Source organism: Sinocyclocheilus rhinocerous, unplaced genomic scaffold (genome assembly GCF_001515625.1).
Source record: "Sinocyclocheilus rhinocerous isolate Xijiao unplaced genomic scaffold, SAMN03320098_v1.1 scaffold2670, whole genome shotgun sequence".
NCBI classification, from domain to species: domain Eukaryota; kingdom Metazoa; phylum Chordata; class Actinopteri; order Cypriniformes; family Cyprinidae; genus Sinocyclocheilus; species Sinocyclocheilus rhinocerous.
The window spans coordinates 314,242-335,935 of NW_015647012.1; the positions used below are offsets into that span (position 1 = coordinate 314,242).

A 21,694-nucleotide genomic window follows, 5' to 3' on the forward strand; every position below is an offset into this window, starting at 1 on the left:
GTTTTCAAAGTGATGAGCAATGGGGATCTGGACTCTGAAGACCTTGCAAGCAGTGGATCCAGTTTCTTCAACATCTCTTTGCACCCAAAGCTGAGAGTTGTGGATCGGCGACGCAAGTGGGTGCAGATCTCTAGGGTGGATTTTTGCTAACACGTCTTTTGTTTTGGTGAGTTGACGGTGAAAGACAAAAAAACGGTACACTTGTGCTTCCCAAGAGGGCCGAAGAGCCAAGCGGATGGTTATTTTTATGAGGGACTTTGTAGCAGAAATGGGTCAGGACCAAACCAAACAGCAGATTGAGAAGGGACTGAAGCTTTATCAGTCAAATGACACAGAAAAGGCTTTATATGTCTGGATGAAAGTGTTAAGGAAGACATCTGATCCTGGGGGGAAATTTCGAGTTTTAGGTTGTCTGATCACAGCACATTCAGAAATGGGGAAATACAAGGAGATGCTACAGGTAAGAGCCAATTATGCATTCAACCTCCTGCTTCCTTACATTGATATTTTTTCACTGTTTGTCAAAAAAGTTGATTCATATGTATTCCATCAACTGACATGGAGTGGAGTGAACTGTTAAATGATCGTTTTTATGTTGTTCCAAACTTGTATGACTTGAATGACTCTGCGGAAAACAAAAACGAGGACAATTTTGAAAACTGAAAAACTGTTGTGTCCATATAATGAAAGTCAGTGAGGTTGAAAACATCATTGGACCCCACTGACTTTTTTTTGTGTTCCACAGAAGAAAGTCAGTCATACAGGTTTGAAACAAAATAAGGTTGAGTAAATGAACTATCCCTTTAAAGGTTGATATCTGCTATATGATATGCATATGATTTGCATTAATTTGTCTGTAACCTCAGTGACGAAGATTTCTGATGTACAGAAATATATACCAATTCGAATAATGAGGAACATGCATATAATATGTAACTTCCATAGTTACATTGAGGGTAAGGAGAGACGCATGCAATATGATCCTCAGCACCGAGTATCTTGTTGACATAAACCTCCTTGCAGAGGGACCTGCTTTCCCAGGTTCAGCAAAGACTTCATTTGCACTATGATGTGTTTAAACAACTGTAGCTCTCACATAATAATAATAAAGTATGCTTGATATCTGTTGTGGTATGAAGAATTTTAATTTACAATTTTTGTCTTGTCTAGCATTATATCAGGTTGCGAGAGGATGGGGAACACCAGAACTTTTTTATTTTGAATGCTAACTATCTGTAGTTTTAGATTTCTGTGATATAGTTTTATCAATGAACTAATTTTTATTGTTTTATGTCCCCATGTACATGCAACCATCCATTAGTACTCCCTAGCTCAGATAAACACAGCCAGAGAGATGGAGGACCCGGACTACCTGACGGAGGGCTACCTGAACCTGGCACGCAGCAATGAGAAGCTTTGTGAATTCCAGAAGACGGTCTCATATTGTGAGACCTGCTTAAACATGCAGGGCACCACTGTTAGCCTACAGCTCAACGGGCAAGTGTGTTTGAGCATGGGCAATGCCTACCTGGGCCTTAGCGTTTTCCAAAAGGCCTTAGTGAGCTATGAGAAGGCCCTGCGATATGCTCACAACAACGATGACAAGATGCTGGAGTGCCGGGTCTGCTGCAGTTTGGGCAACTTCTACATCCAACTTAAGGTATCAATACTAAAACCTACTTAAGTTTGGAGAAAAAATTACATAGGCATATAATTTGGGCTTGCTACCACTCTTATTTTGCTTGTGACACACCTACTAATTACTATTACACATTTTACAATAATAGTGAAGTCATCAGACCTAAGAAATAACATAAAAATCTTATACTTAAGCTTCTTTAAAATCTGTCACAACTCTGTCTAGATTAAAGCTTTGTACACACATTCTCTTAACCAACTTTAATAGGTGCGTTCTAGGATGCTATAACAGTATTGAAGGACACCTGTTGGGTACTTTTTGCTTGACACTTGTTGTCTACCTAAATTAGAACTAAATGTATATAAATAAATAGTTTTGAATGGAAATTTATATTTGTCTAAAAAACTAGCCTTTAGATCAGGTCTGAGATCTAGTAGTATACTGGTACTACAGTTCAAAAGTCTGGGGTTGGTGAGATTTTTTTATGTTTTAGAAAGAAGTCTCTTTCTAAAGAATCAAGGCTGCATTTATTTGATCAAAATGTTTCTCATCAACTGCTTTCTATTTTAACATATTTTAAAATAAATATGTTAAAATTTGTAATTTATTCCTGTGTTGCAAAGTTGAATTTTCAGCAGCCATTACTCCAGTCTTCAGTTTCACATGATCCTTCAGAAATCATTCTAATATTCTGATTGGGTGATCAATGGTGAAAGCAGTTGTGCTGGTTAATATTTTTGTGGAAACCGTGATTCTTTTTTTAGGATATTGATGAACAGAAAGTTTAAAAGAACAGCATTTATTTGAAATAGAAATCATTTGCAAGTCTTTACTGTGAATTTTGATCAATTTAATGAATCCTTGCTGAATAAAATTATTAATTTCTTTGAAAAACATTTTACCGACCCCAAACTTTTGAACTGTAGTGTATATATTTACTGAAGCAAACCCAAAGTATCCTCATTGTCTGCCAAAGACTGTATACTAAGTATTTGTTTAATGCCCCTTTGGCCTGCAGTCATTTAAGTTCTATTTAAGTGACAGAGTAAAGCTGTTTTTACATGACTAACAAACTGCCTACATGTTATGTACAATGTATCCAATGGCTAGATATAGGCATGCCGCATTTGTACTCACCTTGACACCAGAGATTTGAAGAGAGCAAATCCCCTGGATTCCCAGGAAGGCCTGCTGTAATAAGTATGTGATGGAGAGGCATGCAGAGAATGTCAGCACTACTAGGAGCAATAATAAGACAGCCTCTTTTAGCAGTAGCGGAGCTATATCTCCCTGCCACAGGGGAAATTATCAACTTTGAGTGGTTGTTTGCTTTGAGCATTCTGATTTACATACTCTTATATTCATATGTATTTAATTTAAAAAAATGTAATTAAGCATTTATGCATTGACTTGAAATATCTTACTAGTATATGCATCAGTCAGACTCCTTCCAGAATTGTTGAGTAATTTGTGGAATTTTTACTAATATTTGGTAGCTGTTTTGTATCAACGTTCTTTAAAGACCATGCATGAGAGTTCCTATGTTCAGCTTGTTTTATGCTTCTAATAAGTGTCCATAACTGCATATTTTGTGCTGTTGCAGGATTATGAGAAAGCGCTCTTCTTTCCTTGCAAAGCAGCTGAACTCGTGAATGACTATGGTAAGGGTTGGAGTCTCAAGTACCGTGCAATGAGCCAGTATCATATGTCAGTGGCCTACAAGAAGCTGATGCGCTTAGCAGATGCAATGGAATGCTGTGAGGTACAAACATCTAATTATGATACGTCAACCATTTTTAAATGACTAATGAAGGTGCATATATGTTGTACTGTGCACCAAAAACAAAAAAGGCAATGTGGAAACAGCTTGTGTCAATGGTCACCTGGACAAATTTAAGGCAGCATCACCTTAATCCCCCAGGATGTTGCATGTTGATCATATTTATCAGTCCCCTTGGCGAAACCCTGGCCTCTGACTGTCTGCTGCTCGAGCCATGGCACAACTGACAGGTGCAGTTATTTGTAGGACTAGTTGTGCCAGCCCCCTCAACCAGCCCCCTTTACTATGGCTGATAAAAATACGCCAGTCCATCCTGCTGAGGTGCCATCTGAGAGGAGTGTTAATGAAGAGCAGAGCTTACCCTTAGCCTCTCGCTAATGACGAGGAGAGAAATATCAGTCAGTCATTGCTTTGGACTGTGAGCGTCACAATGTCCTGTCTGCAAGAGTGATTTACAGACGTCTAACAGTGGAGATTAATGCAGGCCATGTTCCAGCTGTCACGCTACTTTTTGATTTGTATGTTGTATGAATGGGGGCTGTTGGTTCATACACTACCAGTCAAAACTGTAGAATAACCGTTTTTTTGTTTTTTTACAGAACCCTCTTATGCTCACCAAGGCTGCATTTATTTGATAAAAAACACAGTAAAACAGTAATATTGTGAAATATTATTGCAATTTAAAATAACTGTTTTCTATTTGAATCTATTTTTAACTTCTTCCAGGATTGATAATAATAAGAACCATTATTAAAAATTGAGCATGAATAATAATTGATAACTGAATATTAGAATGATTTCTAAAGGACACTAATGATTGGAGTACTGGATGCTGAAAATTCACATTTGCCATCATAGGAATAAATTACATTTTAGAATATATTAAAATAGTAAAGAGTTGTTTAAATTGTAATATTTCACAATAGTGCTGTTCTTACTGTATTTTTGATCAAATAAATACATGTGAGAATAAGAGACTTAAAAAAAAACTCAATTATTCCAAACTTTTGACTGGTAGTCTATATGTAGTCCTTGTTTGAAAAGTATTTGTGAAACTGTGGAGGACAACACACATACATGTTTCCTTAAAATATTGGAAATGATCTTATGTCTCTCAGGAATCAATGAAGATTGCATTGCAGCATGGAGATCGGCCCCTTCAGGCATTGTGTCTGCTTAACTTTGCTGATATTCATCGCTGTCAGAAAGATGTTGATGTAAGTTATTCTGCTTTTTTTCAGTATATTGCTATTACTAGCGCATTTAGCACATAACTGTTATACAAACAATTGTTTTCACTGTCCCACTTACACATCATTGCAGAATAGTGCTTCACAGTTATGACCAAAATCATAATTGTCAATTATTTCTTTTAGCATTGAATTGGGTTTAGTACATTTTTATTGATAACATTTACATTACTATACAACATTCTTGAAGGTTTCACATCCGAAACAAGTTGTTTATAATTAGCTATGTTCAATGATGCAAAAACTAAATATGCATTATGTAACTGACACTATTCAGAATTAATTACGGCAGCAATTTTTTCGTTCTATTCCAAAATAGTCAACCAAGAGTGCCATAAGTGTTGCTTATAGCAATGATGCTTTTCTTTGTGGGCTCACCTTCAATACAGAAAGCATTCCCTCGCTATGAGTCCTCCATGTGCATAATATCAGAGATTGGCAACCGCCTTGGACAAGCATCCATCTACGTTGGTGTGGGGAAGTGCTGGATTCTGCAGAAGGAATACGATAAGGTCAGGAAACTGATTTGATTGTGTAGTTTCCCTAAAAATAAAGATTCTATATTGGCAGCTATGGTTCCACGAAGAAGCTTTAAACACCCATGGAACCTATCCATTAAACAAAAAGTTTCCTTAAAATGGAAAAGCTTCTTCAGATTATTAAAATATTCTTCACACTAAGCAAAAAAAAAAAAAAAAGGCTCTTTTAAGAACTATTCACAGAAAGGTTCTTTGGGGAACCCACAATGGTTCTTCTATTTCATCACTATGAAAAGCCACTTTTGAAACCTTTATTTCCTCTATTGTATAGATGAACATTTGTGATCGATGTTTTATATATATTAAATGGCATCAGTTTATGATTATTTCTTTATAATTTGAATTCTGTCACAGGCTTTGGACTCATTGCAAAGAGCACATGATCTGGCCGAGGCGATTGGAAACAAGGTGATGCATCTATTTTAGAATAAGAGGCGAACATTTCATTTTCAACACTGCTTCTGAAGCAGTGGCGCTTTGATGACATAACATTAAACTCGGAAGATAAAGACACGTTCTCTAATAGTATTAGCATTAGCGTTGTATTTGACTATCTCTGTGCACTTCTCTTCCAGCTGTGTATCCTGAAGGTGCACAGTCTGTGTGAAGGCATCTACCGCTGTAAGGAGCAGCAGGATGAGTTGAGAGAGCAGGTGGTGAAGTTCCTGCAGTGTGTGGAAGAGCTAGAGCTCTACTGTGGCATGTGTGGGGAGTCTATCGGAGAGAGGAACCAGCAGCTGCAGGCCTTGCCCTGCTCTCACATTTTCCACCTCAAGTATGTATTTGTATGTTTATTACTCTCTGTGGCCATCAGCTATCATGTCGCTCACTGTTCTTTTCTCACATGCAGGTGTCTGCAGACAAACGGCACAAAGGGCTGTCCAAAATGTCATCGTTCCTCAGTTAAGCTGGGTTTTGTATGAGATTACACTCCCGCCTTGGACAAAATGGCAGAATCCCATCACAGTGACCCGTCTGGGAGTAAAAGTTCCAGGGCCTTCTTTCAGGAAGCTTTCTAACTGGACAAAAGGAGAGTTTCCGGTATATTCCATCCTGTCTTTATGGTAACTGGGAATAATGTGGAAATGACAGGATATGGGAATAGTTCAACACAGAGACGTCATGAAAGACTACAGATATTTCTCTGAACTGACCTTATAATGCTGCATTGGTGTAAGACAGAAACATTAAAAACAGCCTTTTGGACCATGCAGCATTGCTGTCCTGTCAGTGAGGATATTCATCAAAGAGGTGAGAGCTTTACATATCACATGGTTTCCTAATGGACATTATTGCTCTATTATCACAGCTGAACAGAACAAAACATGTATATTTTAAACATTTATGACTTTCTAAGTGATTTTCAAGCAAGTTTCAAGCTCTAATCAATTTCTTCAAGATTGTGTAAATAATTAATAAATGCTATCAATCAATGACATTTTTAAAAGATAAAGGTGTTCTCTGTCAGCGCTATAAGATATGCTGAGAGATGCTGTTCTGTTTGAGTTTGTTTGAGGTTTGTTTTGAGATTGTAGTAAACTCAAATGTCTCTAACTGCCTTCCTGTTCATGAATTGTAATATTCTGAAGTAACAGGGGCATGTGTTCAACTTATTAACTTGACCAATTATGAATTTTGTTAATTATTTATGACAATTATTTATGTATTTTAATAAGGACAGCATTACTATGTTTCTGATAACAGCTGAATTCATTTCTTTTACGTTGAATCAACAAAATGTGAAAAGTAGTTTCTTTATTCAGTACATTTATAGTATGTGCAGGTAGACGTGTAGTTTGCTGATATCAGCTTTAAAACCTTATAATTAATCTCCTTTATTTTCTTAAAATCTTCAGAGATTCACAAACTGTTTATACCTTTTTTTTCCAACATGTATAGCACTAAATTATTTGAGTATGTTTAATCAGAATAGCCCAAAGTTGGTTTTTATCTTTATTTCTTTGTGGGCACTTTCATTTCATTTTTCAATCAAAAATAAATGTAAGCCAATTGCCATATGTATTATCAGTTTAAAATATATCAACATATATGATGACAGATTCTTTGATCATCTGATGAATATTCATATTATTTTGTAAATGGCTAACTAACAATTCTCTAACCTTTCATAACGGCTACATTGATTTCTCATCATTTTACTTTGTAAGGACTTTAGATAGTATCTGAGGTCTTGTGCATGTTTCTTCTGACCTTCTTTTTTTTGCCACTTTAATTATTCCATAACTAAATAATAAAATACAAATAAAACACATCCAAAGATGTATAAATTGTAATACATTTTACTATAACTCTCGTCCCAAGCATATAGGCATTTGCAATGGAACAGTTCGCAATGTTTAATGTGATCAGGCATATTCTTAGAAATAAATAATAAAACAACATGACATGGAGATTTCTTGTTGAACTTATTAATATATGGGAGCAATATGTAAAAATGCTGCTTATTTATTTCTCTTTTACCTTACTTTCATTTTTATAGTAACTTTGTCCTATTCTAAGCTAATTTCCCTGTTTACTAACTGCATGCTGTGTAAAGTGGTTTCACATCCTGGTTGTCAACACTTCATAACTACCTCTCCACATTCGTGCCCTCACAATACTTGCATGTTTACGCCGTAGAATCTTCTGAAAATGAGACTGAACACATTGTTTAATTGAGAGAAGTCCTGTATATAAATATATATTCAATGGACTTTTTCTAGTAAATATTTAATAAAATAATTTTTTTGCAGCTTGTTTTCTGATGAAGTGTCTTTTTAATTAAAAACGGCATGCCTCATCATGAACAAAACACCCAAGCTATAATTAGCCATGAAAACACATGTCCTCGAGTAACACAGTGACATTTGTTTTAGAGAAGTCGCTATCTGAAAGTTTAAAAATCAGGTCAAACCGGTCTATCCCAGTCGCACTGCACTATACTTTCAGCTTGGAAGTTTTCTAAACACCTGAGAAAGACTTTTGGATTCGCAAATTCACCACCGATGGCTGAAGAATGTTCTTTCACTATGGAGGATCTACAGTGTCCTTTGTGCTGTGAGGTCTTCGATATCCCCGTCATGCTGAGTTGCAAACATAGCTTCTGCAAAACCTGCATTCAGACACACTGGGTCCGTATGGGAACACGGCAATGTCCTCTGTGCCGCTGTACAGAGCGCTCATCCAGGCCTCCAATCAATTTGGCTCTAAAGTTAGCCTCGGATGTCTTCAAAAAGAAGCCGGAGCAGTTCATGGTAAAATCAGTGGAACGTTGCTCAAGACACAATGAGGAACTGAAGCTTTTTTGTCGGAAAGACGCAGAACTTATCTGCATAGCCTGCATGTCATCAAGGAGTCACAGAAATCATGAGTACTGCCTGATAGCTGAGGCAGCATCGGAAATAATGGTAAGGAAACGTGTGTTAACCTGTCTATGAATGTAGATATAAACTAGAGTGTGTGTATCTGTACAACTTGTACCCCACAGAAAGAGCTCACAACTAGGTACAATCCTTTGAAAAAACAACTAACCACCTTTGACAAATTAAAGGAGAGCTTGGTGGAACTGGAAACATACATACAGGTGAACTATATGCACAAACCTACAGTTCCTCAACATAAACTTCGTTAAGGATTATCCAATCCAATTGATTTTTATTCTAATTTACAGAAACAAGCTGCCGAAACTGCTGCAGCAGTAAAACAAGAGTATGAAAAGTTATATACAATGCTGAGGGAGGAGGAGGCAGCTCGACTCATGGTACTTCAAAATGAAAGAAAGAGCAAGACCGCAATGGTCAGAGAGAAACTGGAGGAGGTCAATAAGAGCATTGAAGAGCTCTCTGGGATCATCAAAAACATAGAACCCATCATAATAGCAGATGATCTGACATTTTTAAAGGTCAATATGCTTTTAAAACCTTATTTGGTATCACTTTATAATAACTTTAATTTATAAGTCATTAACAAACATTATATAATGCTTAACAGATCATTAGTTAATATATATTCACATAGCTAGAAATATGAGATAATGTTCTTGTTAACTAATGAACTTACTAAACATTACCTAATGATTAACATATGATTATTTAATGTAAATTAAAATGCTTACAAATGTCAGTAAACTTTCAGTTCGTATGATCTTCATTCGTTGGTCTTAGTTTGTTGTGTAGACCTCCATTTACACATCTTAACAAATAATCGATTAATTATTTGTTCATGTTTTTGCAGTACCCAATCTAAAGTGGAAACTATTTGCAAATGTTTATAAATGTTTACTAATCATTAATACATTTATGAGCAGTCATCTCAATGGTAAAAAAGTGTCCCAAAAGACCTGAATTTACCGTTCACACATCTTTACTAATCATTTCTTAATCATTTGTTCATGTTTTTGCAGTAGCCAATCTAAAACTATAAATTACTAATAATTTAGTATCTTTATGGTCATTGGACTTTTAGCTAAAGTAACAAGGTTTGTGTAAAGGGTGGCTGGATAAGTTTAGCTAAATGCTTGCTAAAGACAAAACAGATTGTAATCTTAGTGCAAAAAAGTTTTTATTGCCTCAACACTCACATTAGTATACTACTCTTTGTATATTCCTTGAATCATAAATAAACAGGGGGAAACAAATCATTTTTTAAAAGAAAATCTTGTTCATTTATCAAAACAATATAATATAAACACCCTTAAACCTACCCATACCACCAAACCGGTCCCTAACCTTACCCGGATCACACCTCAAGAGCAGCAAAAGTGGTGTGCATTAACAAAAGCGTTTAATCATTTTATAACATCTGTTAAAATCATTTGTAGATTTTTAATAAGTGCTTGATCATATGGAATTGAAAGTTTAATGACATTTGTAAGCATTTGAACTTACATGAAATAATGATTTGTTTGATGATGAACATGATCTAATATTTAATGTGTATTAGCAAACATTAACAAGAACATTATCTCACGTTTCTAACTCTTTTAACATATATTAACTAATGATCCATTAAGCATTATATGAAGTTTGTTAATGATTTATTAATGAAAGTTATAAAGTGTTACCCATTATTTTTACGTAAAGGTACTGTGAGCCATGATACCCGTTGATAACTTTACCTCAAGCTCACTGCAGCGGCGAAAAGCTCATTGGTCTTCTTATTTTCCTTTGTCTTCGTATTCCTTTATCATGTTTGACTGTGTTACAGCTGGTTCACACAGAATGTGTTTTAATTGCCCTATTTTAAACACTTTTTCGGATGTAAACATGCGCCTCTTTGCACCGCTTCTTCCTGTTTTTTGCGTCTCGCACATGAGCGCCTTGTTTTACGCAGTGTCAAGTAGAGTTCAAGATGTTCTGTGTGAACAGCCCTAAGCCGTTGTTGATGTAAGAAATCGTGAATATTTTGCATTCTACAAAGTCATAACATGGTTTGGTTCAAATGATTACAATAATGCCATTTTTACATTTTCTCTACCTACAGGAATGTAAGGAGGCAATAAAACGGTACTGTACACAATGGTTTTCAATTTAAGCAGTCTGTCAGTTTTCTCTTTTCACACTAAAATCAACAAATAATGCATTTATTACAGGACTAGCTACACTGCTCCTGAAACAGAATATCCAAAAAAGGCACTTATAGATGTGCTTCAGTACTTGTTGATGTAAGAAATCGTGAATATTTTGCATTCTACAGTCATAAAATGGTTTGGTTCAAATGATTACATTAATGCCATTTTTACATTTTCTCTACCTACAGGAATGTAAGGAGGCAATAAAACGGTACTGTACACACTGGTTTTCAATTTAAGCAGTCTGTCAGTTTTCTCTTTTCACACTAAAATCAACAAATAATGCATTTATTACAGGACTAGCTACACTGCTCCTGAAACAGAATATCCAAAAAAGGCACTTATAGATGTCCTTCAGTACCTTGGATCATTAAAGCATGGGGTCTGGAAAAGAATGGAAAGACATGTACACTACTGTAAGTGCACAATTGTACATCAAGTACTTTAAATGTCATTGTTTACTCACTTTTTTTTTCTTACATGTAGCATAAAATGAGGTGATTAGCATAATTGTCCCCAAAGTACCCCTTTCATTACAAAAGTAAACTAGGGGCTAGTCCATGACTTTTCCACTATATTTCAAGTATTTTGAAACTAATATCTTTGTGTCAGCTCTCAAATCTTATTTGCATTTTCGTGTATTCAAATTGGACATCTTAAGATGCGTTTCACAGTGTTTGAATGTATAAATATCATAAAGATCTACAACAGATTCTGTCAATATTTTGATATACGTAAAGAACCTGCTAAAATAATTCGTAATCACTACACTACACTGACTAGGCCTATGCAAAATCATGAGAGGAGGTTTGGCTTTTTCCAGGCTCTGTCAATTTTGATCCAAACACGGCAAACCCTAACTTGATCATCAAAGATGAACTCACCACCATCAGCTATGAGAAAAAACAGCAGCTTCCTGATAACCCTGAACGCTGCACGAGCCGCATGGCAGTACTCGCTGCTAACAGCTTCAGTTCAGGAAAGCAGCGCTCGGATGTAGAGGTGGCACACAGCAAAGAGTGGTATATTGGGGTGGCACGAGAGTCAATGAAGAGGAAGACCGCAGTTTTTCTCAACCCGACAGAGGGTTTCTGGGTAATTTCAAACAATGAGGAATCCTACTGGGCTCAGACCTCTCCCCGCACTCAACTGACCCTGAAAACCCCCCCACAGATAATCACAGTTGAACTGGACTATGATAAAGGAAAGGTTTCCCTTTCTGATGCTGCAGATGGTGGCAGTAGTTACACATTTAAAGATAAGTTTACTGAGAGAATTTTTCCTTATTTTGCCACTGGAATAAAGGAGGGGAGCACACTAAGAATCTGTGCACTTTAATGTGTCCATAATAATGGGGCACAAAAAGAGTACATCAATTAAAAATAATAATAATAATAAAAAGACAAAGCAAATTTGCATCTAGACTTTTGATTTACAATTACTTTTAAAGGTGATTATCATTCATTTCCCATTGCTGCAATACAGTATTTTTGTACTATCAGCTTAAATCAGCATAAATTATGTTAGTATATTATTATGTTTGAGTTTTGGAAGCTTACCTGTTTTTGCCAGTATTTGAAATTGTGATAACATCTGTTGAAACAGATTTGTTATACTTACTCACTTTTTTATACTATACTCATATTTGTTATTCTCACTCAGATCATAAAGTGATTTGTTTAAGTTTTTATGCAGTTTATGCATCATAAATGCACAATAAATAAATAAATAAATAGTTTACACTTTAGTTGAAATTTAGCTAAGCACTTCTTGATGAGAAAAACAATGCAAACCCAGAGCATGTTTCATATTCCTTTAAGGATATTTCCACTTTGTAACTATCTACTTGACCTAAATGGTTATTCCTGATTCAGAACATTGCGGAGCTATTTTTAGGGCTAAGCATGTCAAGCGCAGAGTATCATCTACCTGAGTCATCTGGAAGTCACACAGGAAAGCCAAAGAAAACTACTACTACTGTACTTACAGTATTACAAATATTGCAATTCTATTAGCTCAAATGTTTCAATCAGACCATGCTCTTAAATTGACAAATTAATTCTTTATATAAATTATCTTTAGATTACATTTTAAAATCCCTTTTGACACAACCTTAACATTTGCACTGTACAAGCTGATCAAATCAGACTACCAACAACCAACACTAACAAAAAAATAAAAACATTTATGTTTTTAATGTAGTATTCAGTGACACATTCTGCAAGAAAACACTTTTTTTTTTTTAGCTCTAAGTAGCTTGAGGGAAAATGTAAAAGCATTTCACAAAGATCAAACTATCAAAAGCTGTTGCACATATTTTTTTTTGTCATACGACTTGTGGCTATTAGAAACATTGTCACCTGAAGTACTCCTCCTAATGTGTTCACCATGCAAATCCTCCACTAACTGCATCCATGGAGCTCACAATGCCACCCGAGTCTCTTATGTCCTCTTGTGGACAAATATACCAAGCTACATGAGCACATGCTGTGTGGAGACTAAATATATTAAATCCAGCATTAAATGGACCCAAGCCAAAGCTATGCTCTGCCTGTGCTCTTCAGAGCTTTATAAGATAACTGGGAGTTTACATATGACATCAATAATCAATCACTGAGAGGCACAGAGGAGCAACGAATTAAGCTCCCAATAATAATTCTGAAAGACAAATCTTGTACAGGGATTTCAGACTAGCATTAGGGTAGGTATTTTAAGCACAACCCAAGTCATTCAGAAACCCACCTTTCAGTCACAGTGCCAGTCAGGAGTATTAAATATGGCTGGTCTTTGTGTGATTTGCTTAGCATTTAACCATGCCAGTGTAGATCTGTAATAAATAGCAGCTGTTCTCAGCCTTATTGAGGAACTTATTAGCGTCATAATAGCCAGAATGTTTGTGAAGCTCATAGAAATATTTCTATACTTATTTTTCAAGTTAATAACCATCACATTTAAATTAAACAACATCAGATTGATCTAGTGTCTCCGAATGTCAGTTCTCTTTGTCTTTGGCTTTAGTTTTTCTTTGAGATGCCATATCTTTGAGTTTAGAGTCTAGTTTTCTCTGCAGATATGCTTTTTTATTTGGATCCACCGATTTGCCCTTCTGGCCACTTCCTGCGTAAAGCACCCCTTCTTTACTTATCCTCATTCTAGCTTGTGCTTTTGCTTTGTCTCCACATCCGTGCACCTAAAAAAAGGCAATACTTTATTTCAAACATATCTCACATCAAAAATATCTTTAGTATAAATGTTTTAAAGGTCATATCATACATTTTTTATTATTTCATAATATATTTTGATGACTATTTTCAACCCTTTTTGTTAGCACGCCTTTAAGACGGATGTCAACACCCTTTTCGCTTGTGAAATGAGAAAAAGCACTTGAAATTATTAGGACCATTGTTAAAAAGAATTCGAGCCACTGGTTTCTAACACTGGATGTTTTGTGTTTATGAATAATAGCATCTACTCAGCTTGCTCCGTATTACATCATGACTGTAAAGGTCATGGTTCTGATTACCGAATACCCTGGATTCAATAAATGGTCAATTTAGACTGGGAACAAAGTTCAAGTTCTGAAAGTTACAGTCTGTTTACAAATTACACTTGAAGAGTTCGTTTGCAAAAACCGATAAAGGCCACTTTAAAAAAAAAAAAAAAAAAGAGCTGATTGCCGTGCATTATTCTCCACATATAGCGCGATCTGAACCCTAAATACGTTTTGTCAAAAAAGCCGGTTTTGTCCACTTTCAAGGCATCGCGAGTTCACGTTTTACGGCAGAAGACGACATGCGCCCTTGTTGTTTTTGAACAGAAGCCGATAAGTCCATTTTAGCGAATCAGCGCGCTGTATTCAGGTCAGGTGACTAGGCTACTTTCACTTTGAAAAGACGTGCTAGCCGAGAGCAGTGTTGCCAACTTAGCAATTTTGTTGCTAAATTTAGCAACTTTTTAGACTACCCTAGCAACTTTTTCTTCCAAGAGCACCTAGCAACAAATTTAGCTATTTTAAAATTTTATTTGGCTACTTTTAGCAACTTTTAAAAACAAACTTTTAATATGTTTAAAAAAACATACTTTCAATTAACTTTAATTTTGTAAATTACCTGTATTTGTTTAAGTTATTATTACTTAATCAAAACAACCCAACTGCAGTTTGATTTGTCAGTTTTTGCAAAATAACTCTTCACTTGTTTCAAAAGATAAAGCAAAATTTGGTTCTTCATGATATGACCCCTTTAAAATAAAATAAAAAGCAAGTTACCTCAGGTATATGGTGACTCAGACAGTATTGTCTGTTACAGTAGAGGCAGAACTGCCCAAGTGTCAGGACACTGGCTTTGCACTTCACGAAACCACAAACGCTGTCGGCTTTAACCACAGCATTGATGAGACCGTCAAAATCGTCATCTGGCATGGCAGCTGCAGCTATATCTGTGGCTCCTGCTTTTATCTTAGTGTTTCCTATGAAAGAAACACATATTGACTATGATGTGTAACAGAGAATGAAAGTATTGAAACAATTCAGAAACTGGGATATAGATCACAAACCTTTGGAAGTTCCTTTGGGTTTCTTAACAGATTGGCTTTTACTAGTATTAGGATCCGGTTCCCGTCTCACACTCTGTTGTTTTTGCTGCTTTTTCTCCTCTCGTTTCTCCTGCTCCCGGCGCATTCGCTCCAAATGTAGGCTCTTCAGATCAACAGCTGGCTGTGAGGGTCCTTTTTGCAACTCTTCTTGTAGCTTCGCTGCTGTACATGCAATCACGTCTGGTTGTTCGGGCTCCACTGACTTTTCTAGTCCTGATGGAGGTCGGGACACAGTGATGCGACGGTTTTTCCCTTCTCCCTGGCTTTCATGCCTCAGTCCCATTTCTTCAGAGAGCTCGTGGACTAGCAGACGCTCGTGAGAATTTAGCGTGGAAGGAAACTGTAGCTCTGTCTTTCTTGAGTCTTTCAGAAAGTTCAGAAGTTGCTCCTTTATCTCTTTTCTCTGATCAGCATCTTTGGGTTTAGGATGGTGTGAATTGGTATTTTTATGTTGCTCAGGCTGAACATTGGACTGATTCACTCCTCTACTTTTGTTGTCTGCACTTTTCTTCTGTTCTTTTTCTGTTTTCATGCCTTGGTTCTTGGGCTTCTGTTTTGCAGATGCAGCATCTTTGCTGTTGGTTTGTTTGTCCTTTTCATCACGGATGTAATTCTGTGCCACACAGTCTTCCAGGTACTCAAAGGCAGTACGAACCTCTCCATGTTCAGACATATAGTCCACTAGGGATTTGAGGAAGTCATGTTTTCGAACAGTCTGAGAATCACACACTACCACAAGCTGGCGTCTGGCACGAGTCACAGCCACATTGATCCTTCTGTCTTCAGCGAGAAATCCAACCTCACCTTTGGAGTATATGTTCACATATAGGTTTGGAATAACATGAGGATGAATAAATGATGACGACAATTTATATTTAAAGGAACACTCCACTATTTTTGAAAATAGGCTCATTTTCCAACTCCCCTAGAGTTAAACAGTTGAGTTTTACCGTTTTCGAATCCATTCAGCCGATCTACGGGTCTGGCGGTAGCACTTTTAGCTGTAGCTTAGCATAGATCATTGAATCTGATTAGACCGTTAGCATCTCGCTCAAAAAAGACCAAAGAGTTTGACTCTTCTGTACTCTTCTAGAAAGGATTCTCTTCAAAAATAGTGGAGTGTTCCTTTAAGCCAGCCAAATTAAATCTACTAAAAGCACAATCTCTGGCGTACCCTTCCTGTTGGATCTGACCAATGACAACACCACTGCCTCCTTTTCTCTGCCCTGGAAGCCATCAACAGACTTGATCTCCAGCTCTGCATATTTATGGGACAGTTTCTGTCTCAAAAGATCCACCTTAAACAGACAAAATCACATTTTTTTTTAAATGCACGACTGCTATTCATACTGAAACAGCAGTGAAGGCATTGCATTACAGGCATACATTATATAAAACATGTGCTCTTTTACACATCAGTTCTTTGAAAAGTACCGCACCTGGAGATTATAGGGTGCAATAATCGCAATGTCTTTGACTTGAACTCCAGCGTCGGTAAGTGCCTTTATATGAAGAGCCAAAATGTCTACCTCTCCTGTGGAGTATTAGAGAATAAAAACAACATTCAGAAGGCATTTCATGGCTTAATTAAGAACTAAAATTGTGCTTGGAGCTGACATCAACCTTGATTTCCTTTGGACTGCTCGTCTGTATCCTCCATCTCATTCAGGCCACAGCCTGCAGTGTCAATGAGCAGGAGGGGAATTCTGGTTTCCTCAACATCAGCAACACCAGCCAGGTCTCTGTTTAAGATGCAATCAGTTATCTTCATATTTATATTCCTCTATATATAAAAGTTTGCTAGCAAACTTAAAATATACACTACCATTCAAAAGTTTGGGAAAGATAAGATTTTGAAAGAAGTCTCTTATGCTGACCATGGATGCATCTATTTGATAAAAAATATAGTAAATACTGTGAAATATTTCTATTTGAATATATTTTAAAATGTAATTTATTCCTGTGATGGCAAAGCTGAATTTTCAGCAACCATTCCTCCAATCTTCAGTGTCACATGATCCTTCAGAAATCATTCTAATATGCTGATTTGCTGCTCAAGAAACATTTCTTATTATTATCAATGCTGAATATTTTTGTGGAAACTGTGATACATTTTTTCAGGTCTCTTTGATGAATGGAGAGTAAAAAAATACTTCTATAAAAATGTAAATCTTTTGTAACATTATAAATTTAGCTACTGCTACTTTTGATCAATTTTAATCAATTCTTGTTGAATAACTTGCAACTCATCCCAAACTGTGGACTGGTACTGTACATGGCCAACATTGCAAATTAAAACGTTTAACATATTTTATATTACACACTTAAGCAAGTGTTTCTCCACTGAAGGGTGTGCAATCAGTTTGCCCTCATACATTTGCTCTGAAGCCCACTGCATGATGGCACCGTTCATACGGTACTGAGTGGTCAACATTCGAACCACTGGGTCTCCATATTTCTTTATCAGCCTCTCCATTAAGCTGACAGACAGGCCTTTAGATGCAGCACTGTGAAAGATATAAATAACATTTATTACATGGATAACATTTTATCATTATGAGAGTACATTTCAATTAAACATTCATGTAATTCATGTAATAAAAAAACATTAATAATCTGAAATATTGACCGAATATATTGATTAAGTATATAATAGTAATAAAAAAATGTTAAGAGCTCATCAAGAATAGATACCATAAACCAAATAATTCACAACCGTAAGATACATTCCCCTTTCCTTCATACCTCTGTGATTTGATCGTGGGTGGCAGCTGTTTGTAATCCCCAGCCAGTATGCACTTGCGTGCTTTGAGCAGAGCGATCCAACAGCTGCTCTCTAGAGCCTGAGCACACTCATCTATCACCACCAGGTCAAAATGATCATTAGGAAGATGTTTGAGAGGACCATCATCAGAGGCTCCTATATTACACAAATCAATCATATCTGAGTTTAAATCAGGCATAAACAAACAAACAAACATATCCGTAATAAAAATCGATGACTGCTAAGAAAGGTTTACTTACCAGTGTTAGTTGCTAGAATAACATCGGCCCTTTTCAGGATCTGAGTGATAGCCATTTCCTCCCTGGTCCTCAGCTCTCGCCGCAGTTCCCTGATTTCCAGTCTCAGATTGCTCCGTTGGCCTTTGTCTCGAGCCTTCTTCATTTCATTCTGTCAATGCATTTTATTTATTTATTTTTTACTCATATGATATGCAAATTTATAAGGTCTCTAAATTATCAGCATGTTAAAAACGTTCCTCATAAACCTGTTGTACACAGTCGTCTACTTGACAGACCTTTTAGTATAATTGTAAAATGGTCCACTTCAGGTCATGGAACACATGTATTTTTGCTGTAAAATTACTGATTTTTACATTTATTTTATATTGTTGGTAATATTTTAAGATGAAAACTTACTGAACTGAAGCAACTATGCTTTACTTGATTATCCATATATCACTTTTAGAAAAATCATGTTAAATGTGAGTATCAAATCACACATCTTTCAATCATCATTGTATTGCATGTTTTGCTTCCTACAATTAAAACTATAGAGCTTTGATCATAAAACTAAGCATTTAAATATCATCTTACTAAGACATATTACAAGCAGCTATAGAGTGACAACTGATATTTATATGCATTTTATGTATGTAGTCAGTTTTATTTTTATAAAGATATCACAAAGATTTGCATTACAACCTAGTAATATTTTATCTTACTTTTTGGCCATATAAATGTCAGCAACTGCACCAAATTGCATATTTTTGCCCAGTTTGGGCGTCTGAATAAAATATGAACTCCATATTCTCCTATATCATGCTATTTGAATCATAAAATCTGATGCATTAAATATGAAACTCAACAAAATATGTTTCAACACATATGAAAACTTTTTTAGATTTTGTCTGAAGGTTCGATAAACTGTTCCATTAAAAAAAACTGATATTTTTAGACTATTATTACATAAGTCCATTTTAATAGGGCCACATTTTAAAAAGTGTGCACTTCACTGCACAAAACCAAGCAGCATCTGTAAAAAATTATGCTAGTCATAATTTCTGAACAGTATATTTATTATTATTAATTTCAATAAACATTTTTGTGAAATGTTTCACCTAAAAAAATTGCTTGTGGTATTGTTCTTTGAAATAAATTGTATCTAAAGCAATGCCATTCATTTGTAAATGTGGCTGAAACACGTTTTGTACCACTTGAACAGGCAGCTCAAAACATTTATGATAAAAGAAAATCTTACAAAAGCTTTGTCCATGTCCTTGCGAATATCAGAAATGATGTTGGTGTTGTCACTGTGTGCAAGGACCGCATCCAGCGAGTGCTTCTGAATCGACTCAAGCAGGCGGGCTGGGTGACCCAGTCTTAAAACCTTGACCTTGCTCTTTGCCAGGCGCTCCACCAAGTTATCAACAGCCACATTGGAAGGAGCACAGCAAAGGACCTGTTAACATTTACCTAGATGTTCACCACAATACTGCATCTATACCACATCAAATAATTTATACCTTAATTAACCAGATTAAGAGTTTATCTTGCTCACCTTTTGTTCCTGTTTTACTGCCTGCAGGATTACTTCAACCACTGTAGTGGTTTTGCCAGTTCCTGGTGGTCCATGTATGATTGCAACATCTTTCTGAGATATTGCAAAGGACACAGCCTCTTTCTGAGAATTATCTAACCCAGTGTTGCTAAATTCCAGTGGGTCTGCGATAAAAGAAATACAAACAGGCTAAGACCCCATTGTACTAGGTAAGGTGTTCTTCCTGGCTGTATTTTAGATCCCTTTCACATGTCACTCCATGTATGTGCTTACGCTGATGTGATAATATCCCTGGTTCTGAGTAACCAAAGAGGACACTGATCAGGTGAGACGCAGGACCACTGCTGTATCCATTTAAAGACTTTAAGGCACTGCAAGTATGAAATACATCACAAATACATCAACAGTTTCATTCACACAATTACATGTGCAAAAACATAATGCAAATGCAAAATGAATACACCTGTGCATATAGAGCATATTTAATCAAACTAATTTTAACTACTGTAGCAGCTTTAAACATCCTAAAAATTAGAGATTTAAGTTTGTTTAGAAAAAAACTAATATTTAATGATACTAGCTGTATGAACTGATAAACGTACATACCTTGACAGTCTCCTGTAGGTCACATCATTTGCCAGCTTCATTAGATTGTAAAGTCCATCTCTGTCCAAGTTCATACCGTCTTGCGTGTTATCAAAAGCCACCGTCAGTGATGCTTGAGTAACACGTGTCACCACACCTGAACCCAGCTGAGATGGCTGATCCTGACCCTCTGCCTGATACAAACCTATAATATCACCTGTACACAGAGTACAAAAGATAGTAAATAATATTGGAGTTAAAAAGTGCAGTGGCTCATTGGTCAGAGGCTTCGTTAAGAGTATTGTATGAAATTAAGTACTTCAATAGATAAGAATGTCTCACCAGGTCCGAAGGTGTTGCTGGGCAGAATTGAGGGTCCTATACTTTTCCTGGGTTCAAAAACTACCAGAAGTCTGCCATACATGCCAGTATGCTGGCTTGCGATCTGAAGTTTCAGCAGGTACACTCCTTTGTGCTGTAAATTCTTGGGAGATAAATTCTCCTGCCATGCTCTGGCGATACAATAAATATTTAATCAAGAAGTTCTTCATAGATGAACAGATTTGAGTTATGGAAATGAATAGCTATATATATATATATATATATATATATATATTTGTGTGTGTACATGTTTTTCTATACTGGTGGGGACTTAAACATGAATACACACGAACTCATGGGGACTTGTGTCATGGGTACAAAAGCTTATAAATCATACAGAATGAGTTTTTTGTATTATTATTATTATAAAAATGCAGAGAGGTAAAAATTCTGTGAGGGGTAGGTTTAGGTGTAGGGTTGGTGTAGGGCGATAGAAAATACAAAAACCATTACGTAACCAGAAAGTATAAAAACCATTACGCCTATTGCGAGAGACCCCACAAGGATAGTGAACCAGACGTGTGTGTGCGCCATTTACCGTGTTTCTTCCAATTCAGCTTCTCTCTCTTCTTGCAGGAGCTCAAGAGTCTTGGAAACGAAGTTTTCAACCTCCATAGCTGTCAAATCAACTCGATGAATAACTAAAAGCGAGTATAATGTAAAAAATAATAACTGTGCTTAATGACAAACGTGTGTACATCAGGCTGTCATGTCTGTTTATATATTACAGCGCATGCACTGGAATCGGTCCGTCTCTAAATTCAATCCCACTCTGTACAGAAGATCCAGGCACTATA

At 36.3% G+C, this 21,694-nt stretch overlaps 2 protein-coding genes and 1 long non-coding RNA gene across 4 annotated transcripts; 2 read left to right on the forward strand and 1 right to left on the reverse strand.

Annotated features, from left to right (window-relative positions):
- Nucleotides 1-111: 111 nt before the first annotated feature.
- Nucleotides 112-6,436, forward strand: LOC107708225 (43 kDa receptor-associated protein of the synapse-like). Its single transcript, XM_016512399.1, has 9 exons — nt 112-116; nt 216-460; nt 1,322-1,660; nt 3,243-3,401; nt 4,538-4,636; nt 5,059-5,181; nt 5,563-5,616; nt 5,784-5,983; nt 6,059-6,436. The coding sequence occupies exons 2-9, from the start codon at nt 236-238 to the stop codon at nt 6,129-6,131; spliced, it is 1,272 nt and encodes a 423-aa protein (XP_016367885.1). The 5' UTR covers nt 112-116; nt 216-235; the 3' UTR covers nt 6,132-6,436.
- On the reverse strand, nt 5,107-21,638 carry LOC107708224 (DNA-binding protein SMUBP-2-like). 2 transcript variants are annotated; one of them, XM_016512398.1, is made up of 16 exons: nt 21,436-21,638; nt 20,859-21,028; nt 20,538-20,733; nt 20,205-20,302; nt 19,932-20,095; nt 19,632-19,832; nt 18,395-18,542; nt 18,116-18,290; nt 17,695-17,877; nt 16,994-17,112; nt 16,810-16,904; nt 16,545-16,668; nt 15,332-16,174; nt 15,045-15,244; nt 11,662-11,932; nt 5,107-5,160 (listed from the first exon to the last, which is right to left on the reverse strand). In XM_016512398.1, exons 1-15 carry the CDS (start codon nt 21,510-21,512, stop codon nt 11,879-11,881), a joined length of 2,847 nt encoding a protein of 948 aa, XP_016367884.1. In that variant the 5' UTR covers nt 21,513-21,638; the 3' UTR covers nt 5,107-5,160; nt 11,662-11,878. The 2 variants fall into 2 exon arrangements, with proteins under 2 accessions (XP_016367884.1, XP_016367883.1); XM_016512397.1 differs by lacking the exons at nt 5,107-5,160; nt 11,662-11,932 and adding an exon at nt 12,857-13,967.
- Nucleotides 9,076-10,855, forward strand: LOC107708226 (uncharacterized). Its single transcript, XR_001636340.1, has 3 exons — nt 9,076-9,109; nt 10,690-10,712; nt 10,799-10,855. It is a non-coding gene; the product is annotated as an uncharacterized LOC107708226 (long non-coding RNA).
- Nucleotides 21,639-21,694: the final 56 nt, after the last annotated feature.